General features: G+C 46.6%; 1 protein-coding gene across 1 annotated transcript in view; it reads left to right on the top strand.

Moving 5' to 3' along the window:
- LOC125045892 (xanthine dehydrogenase/oxidase-like) overlaps window positions 1–7500 on the top strand; it is a 38172-nt gene that overhangs the window by 24560 nt on the left and 6112 nt on the right. The window contains exons 11-22 of the mRNA XM_047643477.1: window positions 43–155; window positions 288–458; window positions 1706–1833; window positions 2115–2259; window positions 2589–2826; window positions 3077–3258; window positions 3455–3807; window positions 4034–4249; window positions 4405–4555; window positions 5193–5338; window positions 5763–5940; window positions 6849–6977. Coding sequence (XP_047499433.1) covers window positions 43–155; window positions 288–458; window positions 1706–1833; window positions 2115–2259; window positions 2589–2826; window positions 3077–3258; window positions 3455–3807; window positions 4034–4249; window positions 4405–4555; window positions 5193–5338; window positions 5763–5940; window positions 6849–6977 — 2150 coding nt within the window. The remainder of the gene's footprint in view (window positions 1–42; window positions 156–287; window positions 459–1705; window positions 1834–2114; window positions 2260–2588; window positions 2827–3076; window positions 3259–3454; window positions 3808–4033; window positions 4250–4404; window positions 4556–5192; window positions 5339–5762; window positions 5941–6848; window positions 6978–7500) is intronic.

Genomic DNA, 7500 nt, shown 5'->3' with positions numbered 1-7500 from the left:
AGACATTTCTGTGTAATAATGCACGTATAAACATATTTGCAGAAGGCGGGATGCGAGAAGTCGTGATGGACGAGCACTTCTTCACGGGATACAGAAGGAATGTGGTTCGACCTGAAGAAATCCTTGAGGCTGTTCATATTCCTTACAGTCGCGAGGTGAGGCTGTTTTCAAGGTGTTCGGAATGGATAGGTTTTATATCAAACGCAGTGGCGCATCGTAATGTATCCGTGCCTTGTTTTCCTTTCAAGAGCCATTAACAACAAGACCGCCCTTCTGCCCTTCCTCAGAACGAGTACTTCCTGGGCTACAAGCAGGCCCGGCGGCGCGACGACGACATCGCCATCGTGAACGCGGGGATGCGGGTCGCCTTCCGGAAGGACTCGCTCGCCGTCGCGCAGCTCCGCCTGGCCTTCGGCGGGATGGCGCCCACCACGGTCATGGCGCTCGCGACCATGGAGGTAAGTCCGCGTGAAGCAGTGGGGAAGTTACATGGACATAAAAAACGGGAACGGAAATGAAAGCGTTTAAAAAAAATGTGGAATTTAACCAATATATTATTAGGACTATGAAGGTGAAATCTTATGTTCTCTGACCATCTCAGTCATGAAGGTGAATACTAGAACTAAGTTGCTGAAGGAAAAAGCGAGTATGAATAAAGTTGTATTTTGTACATACTGATAAGAGAGAGAGAGAGATAGATAGATAGATAGATAGATAGATAGATAAAGAGAGAGAGAGAGAGAGAAAGAGAGAGAGAGAGAGAGAGAGAGAGAGAGAGAGAGAGAGAGAGAGAGAGAGAGAGAGAGAGAGAGAGAGAGAGAGAGAGAGAGAGAGAGAGAGACGAAAATAATTATTTTTTTTTTGTAATACAACTGACGTAATTGAAACATTAAGGAAAATATTTAGAATTGTTGTTGTTAAATTCTTGTTTCTATATCTTCGTAACCTTGGGGGGAGAGTCAGCGACTAAAATTAGACGTTAATTTGGTTAAGTGAGGTAATTATTGGCAATCATGCAATACTAGACACACCCATTATGGATTAAAGATATTTTTGTAGTGGTATGGAAAACACGCACACGCACGCACACGCACACGCACACGCACACGCACAAACACACACACGCACGCACCCACCCACCCAAAAACCCAAAAACCCACACACCCACCCACCCACCCACCCACCCAAACACCCACCCACCCACCCACATACACACACACACACACACACACACACACACACACACACACACACACACACACACACACACACACACACACACACACACACACCCACACCCACACCCACACCCACACCCACACCCACACACACACACACACACACACACACACACACACACACACACACACACACACACACACAGACACAGACACAGACACAGAGACAGACAGGCAGACACAGACACAGACACAGACAGACAGCATTTTGTGTGAGCATGTATTCTTACATAAGAATGTGGAAGTGAGCTCACTCAAACCACACCAAAAGAACGTGATTATTTTGATCTCCTACCAATTCTGAATTAATAAGGAAAAATAGAATAAAAACAAATAATAGAAAGTGAAAAACCCAGTACTTGATAGTAAATTAATAATAATAGGTTAATAAAACGATAATAATAATAATACAAAAAATAGTAATCCAGAACACTGCCTCCCTTCAACTCACGATCCTTCTTCTGTAGAACCTGCAAGGACGCGACTGGGATTCCTCTCTCCTGGAGGCCGCGACGACCTACCTCCTAAAGGACCTCCCGCTCGTCCCTTCTGCTCCGGGGGGCATGGTGGAGTATCGCCGGGCGCTCGCTATAAGGTACAAAGCCTCGTGTTGTTGTTGTTGCTGTTGTTTTTGATTTTTTAGCGGTCGTCTTCTCGTTGGTAATACTGATTTTGGCGTTTGTAAAGAGGTTGGTGAGTAGTAAGGGGTTTTGGTCATTTGTATTACTTTCGCTATTGCTATTCGTTACTTAAAAGGAACGTTAAAAAAATCGTTATTCAGATAAAACGATCCAAGATGTTGATTGTCATTTGATGGAAATGCACAGTTCATTAGGGAAAATAATCATCAGGTTCTCGTACTTCAATCTTTCACAGTTTCTTCTTCAAGTTTTACCTGAGCGTTCGGGGACGGCTCAGTGAGAAGTTTCCCTCGCTGGTGGAGCCTCTGACAGAAGACGAGCGGAGGGCGACCTCAGTGCATCAACACACGACTCCCAAGAGCACACAACTCTTCCAGACGGTGAGGATTATAACCCCTTTGAAAAACTTCTGGAGATTTTTTGCGTAGCGTATATACATTAACAATACGTAGATCTGGAGGGTGGTAGAAATGTCGAAAGTGATGACACAGTGACATAAAACCCCGATTTACCTAAATCAAGTCGTGTCTTATATATATATATATATATATATATATATATATATATATATATATATATATCTTCCCCTGAAAGTGGAAGACAAGTAAATTTTGATGTGGTGGATCACTTTTCATTAAAGTCATTCTGTCCTTTTTCTTACAAAAAATTACTAAAAATTAACCACTGCATCTCTTTCTCCTCGTCTAAGGTCACGCCAGGTCAGGATAGGTTCGACCCCATAGGCAGGCCGATGATCCACGCCGCTGCCCTCAAGCAAGCCGCCGGAGAGGCCGTGTACGTGGACGACATGCCACACTTCCAGAACGAACTGTACGCGGCGGTGGTCCTCTCAACCAAAGCCCACGCCAGGATCCTCAGCATTGACGAGTCGGAAGCCCTGAAGGTCGAGGGCGTTGTGAGGTTCTTCTGCGCGAGGGACATCCCGGGTTAGTCTGTTTTGCGGAGAAGGTCGTTTGAAGACGACTAAATTTTGAGGGGATTTGTGATGATGTTCGTGTTTTATGATGATTTTTGATTAGGTTTGATTGGGTTTTCTTTTAATTGAGATAGACTGGGGAGTTTAGATATACTGTATGTCAATAAATCTTCGATTCGACATAAAAAATCAAACAATCCTCCAAAATATTATTACTACGAAAATATTCTGTAACCTAATGACTCCAAACGATTCAACAGACGAGAGAAACAAGACAGGTTGTATTTTACCGGACGAGGAGATTTTTGCATCAGAGAAAGTTACCTGCGTGGGTCAGTTGATAGGACTGGTTGTGGGGCAGGACCAGGCCACGGCGCAGAGAGCAGCAAAACTGGTGAAGGTCCAGTACCAAGAGTTGTCACCGAAAATAGTAACGATCCAGGTAATTTATTTTCGCGAGGTCTTAAGGAAGTAGATCGTTGGGCGAACATTGAACTCTGCTGAAATAGTGATATTAAAAGCAAATATTACTAAAGGAAGAAATTGCTCCCAAACATCGTGCAGTGAGATCATGAGATATGATATTAGGATAAAGTATTCCTTTCTTTCGCTTCTGAACCCCACCCTGAACCCCGTAGGACGCCATCCGAGAGAAGTCGTGGTGGGGCCCTTGGACCATCAAGAAGGGGGACGTCGAGACAGCCTTCGAGTCGTCCCCCAACGTCCTCGAGGGTGAGCTGCACATGGGCGGCCAGGAGCACTTCTACCTCGAGACCAACGCCCACCTCGCTGTCCCCAAGCTCGAGGACGGGGAGATGGAGCTGTTCACGTCCTGCCAGAACCCGACGAGGACGCAGGAGCAGGTGGCGGCAGCGCTGGGCGTGCCCTTCAACCGCGTGGTGTGCCGCGTCAAGAGGATGGGCGGAGGCTTCGGCGGGAAGGAGTCCAGGACGACCGTGGCTTCCCTGCCCGTCTGCGTGGCGGCGGCAGCGTAGGTGGCCAAGGGCTTCACAGATCGTATCAAATCTCTGACTTGATTTAATTTAATGATTGCATCTCTGTCTTTTATGAGCATACTTACACAGACACACACACACACACACACACACACACACACACACACACACACACACACACACACACACACACACACACACACACACACACACACACACACACAAAGAAGCGTACCTCCTAAACCCCCTGACGCCCCACAGCCTCCAGCGCCCCGTCCGCATGATGCTGGACCGAGACGAGGACATGCTCATGACCGGCAACCGACACCCGTTCCTGGGCCACTGGAAGGTCGGATTCACGAACGAGGGCGTCTTCACGGCCATGGAGATGGACTTGTACGCGAACGCCGGCAACTCGTACGATCTCTCCGGTTCGGTCGTGCACAGAGCGATGTTCAGTATGGATAATGCTTACAAGTACGTCGCGCTTAGTGCCTCAGACTTCCTTCAGAAATGGAACATATATAGAAATATATTTCGTTTTTTTCATAACCATTTTTAATTGATAGTTCATTCTTCTTTTTCTTCTTCCTTCTCTCCATCATCATCTTTTTCATCTTCCTCTTTTACAGATGTGAGAACAGACGCGTGACGGGTTATGCCTGTAAGACCAACCTTTCGTCCAACACGGCTTTTCGAGGCTTCGGAGGCCCTCAGGGAATGCTCTTCGCTGAGGACGTCGTTTCGAGAGTGGCCCATCATCTTCGGGTTGATCCTTATGAAGTATGGTGAAGCTGGTACAGTTCATTAAGTTCTAGATACGGTGTAGTTAATTGTTTTCTCTATTAGTTATGAATATAAGTCCTCTGTTTTTTTTTTTTTTTTTTATTTAGTAGCAGGAATTTAGTATATTTCATGTTGCAATTGCAAAACATTGGTATCTCACTGAATAAGTGTTGTGGAGGCATTGGCCTGTCGTGAGAAATATGAAAACATCGAGATTTTACAGACTGCCTTATCCAAACAAACCCTGTATTTTATTACTAAGCAATGCGCTTCTTTCTTTCCTTCCCTCGATCCGTTCCCTCTCTCCCCTGGGTTCCTTTCCCCTTTACTCCCCGCCCTTCCTCCCTCGGGTCTCTCTCTCCTTTGCCTCCGTCCCTCCATCCTTGGGACCCTCTCCCCTTTCCTCCCCGCTCCCTCCTCCTCTGGGTCCCTCTCCCCCTTTCTCCCCACTCTTTCCTCCTCCGGGTCCCTCTCCCCTTTCCTCCCCGCTCCCTCCTCCCCTGGATCCCTCTCGCCTTTCCTCCCCGTTCCCTCCTCCTCCGGATCCCTCTCCCCCTTTCTCCCCGCTCCTTCCTCCCTCTTCCCTCTGCCTCCGACCCTCCATCCCTGGGCGCGTCTCCCGCTGTTCCCTCAGGTACGAGCAAAGAACCTCTACAATACCGGGGACTTGACTCACTTCGACCAACTGCTGGAGAAGTGCACCGTCAGGAGATGCTGGGAGGAGGTCATCCATCAGGCCGAATACCACAAGCGGAAAGAGGCGGTGGACTTGTTTAACGCGTAAGGGAATGCATTAGAGGCCCTGTCTGTGTGTTGATAAGTGTAATGATGTAGGGAAGATATGAAATGTTTACTTCTCTGGTAAATTTAATAGAACAAGTAGAACTCAATGAGCAACTGATTACGGAAGTCAGTGTTGTATGTAGGATAGCAGGCCAAAATATCATGCTTTCTCCACCCCCCTCGCTCTCCTTTCTTCTCTCCCTCTCCTTCCTTTTTCCGTTTCTTTTCTTTCCTGTTCTCCCTTTCCCTCTCCTCTCCCTCTTCCTCTCCTCTCCTCTCCTCTCCATCTTCCTCTTCTTCTTCCTCTTCTCCCTCTCCCTCTTCCTCTTCCTCTCCCCCTTCTTCTCTCTCTCCCTTTTCCTCTCCATCTCCCTCAAAAACCGCACAGCAATGATTCCAAAAGCCATTCCAATCTCCACAGAAACAACAAGTACAGAAAGCGGGGCATAGCCGTCCTGCCCACCAAATTCGGCATCGCGTACACCGCTGTGTTCCTCAACCAGGCCGGGGCTCTCGTGCATGTGTACACTGACGGCTCTGTCCTCCTGTCTCACGGCGGCACCGAGATGGGCCAGGGACTTCACACCAAGATGATTCAGGTTAGTGGTTCAGCGAGGGATACGAACGCATTATAGTTTGGACAGGGATGAGGTGGGGATACAGGCTTACTCTGCGGTTTTGGTTTCGTTGCAGTCATTGGCGTGCAGGCCTGGTATTTTGGTGTCGTATTGATTATGATACTGGGAATGATAAGGGTTGATGATAATGATAAGGACAAGGGTAATTGATATGGTAGTGATAATGCATATATAATAATAGTGATGAGGTTACTGCTAGTGATATTGAGGATAATGATGATGATGAATTTTGATAGTGAAGATGATTATGATGAAATAATGATAATGATAGCAGCAATAATAATATTGATGATGTTTACAATAATGATAATTATGATAATAATAATATTGATAACAATAATAACAATGATAATGGTAATAAAAAAATATTAATGAGAATGATGATAACAACAATGAATATTATAATAGTGATGATAATAATAACAACAACAATTGTACGTAGATTTTACCCTTCACCTTATCCATGCCACAACCTCCCTCCCTACTACCCCCTACCCCCCCCCCCCTCTCTCTCTCTCTCTCTCTCTCTCTCTCTCTCTCTCTCTCTCTCTCTCTCTCTCTCTCTCTCTCTCTCTCCCTCTCTCTCTCTCTCTCTCTCTCTCTCTCTCTCTCTCTTCCCCTCTCTCCCTCCCTCCCTCCCTCCCTCCCCTCCTTCCCTCCCTCCCTCCCTCCCTCCCTCCCTCCCTCCCTCCCCTCCTTCCCTCCCTCCCTGCCTCCCTCCCTTCCTTCCCTCCCTCCCTGCCTCCCTCCCTCCCTCCCTCCCTCCCTCCCTCCCTCCCTCCCTCCCTCCCTCCCTCCCTCCCTCCCTCCCCTCCCTCCCTCCCTCCCTCGCACCCCACCCCCTTCACCATCTCCCTTCCTTCTCCCAGGTGGCCGCCAGGACTCTCAAGATCCCAGCCTCCAGGATCCTCATCGCTGAGACAAGCACAGATAAGGTCCCTAACACTTCTCCCACGGCCGCGTCTGCCTCGTCCGATCTCAACGGAATGGCGGTTTTGGTACGATTTTGATTTTGGATGTGTGTGTGTGTGTGTGTGTGTGTGTGTGTGTGTGTGTGTGTGTGTGTGTGTGTGTGTGTGTGTGTATGTGCGTATGTATGTTTATATCTGTCTATTACTCGTTTATTTATCAACCTATCTATCCATTTAATCTTTTTATGCATATGTTTTAGGGGCGGGGTGGGGACTTGTGTAAGCATTTCCTTTTGTATTTATATTTGAAATCATGGGATAAATGTTTTTCTTTTTCTTTACTTGTGATTTGTTGTTTTCTTGTTCATTCATTTTCTCACATTCCTTCTCCTTTTCTGACACTTTTTTTCTGCTTTTCGCGTTTGTTTCTGTTTTTTCGTTTCCTCTTCTCTGTCTTCTTCTTCTTAAAATCCAAATATATTCCTCACCCAAAACAAAATAAGGATTGTTCTTCGATCTTAGATTAATACTTGGGCAAAAAGAAAGAAAAAAATAAAATGAATAGAAAAAAAGGTAAAACAAAAATATATGCTCAAATTAGATACAAACT

Source organism: Penaeus chinensis, chromosome 38 (assembly GCF_019202785.1).
Source record: "Penaeus chinensis breed Huanghai No. 1 chromosome 38, ASM1920278v2, whole genome shotgun sequence".
NCBI lineage: Eukaryota > Metazoa > Arthropoda > Malacostraca > Decapoda > Penaeidae > Penaeus > Penaeus chinensis.
Note: the sequence above shows the minus strand (reverse complement) of the source record. Positions and strands in the feature narration are given on the sequence as shown.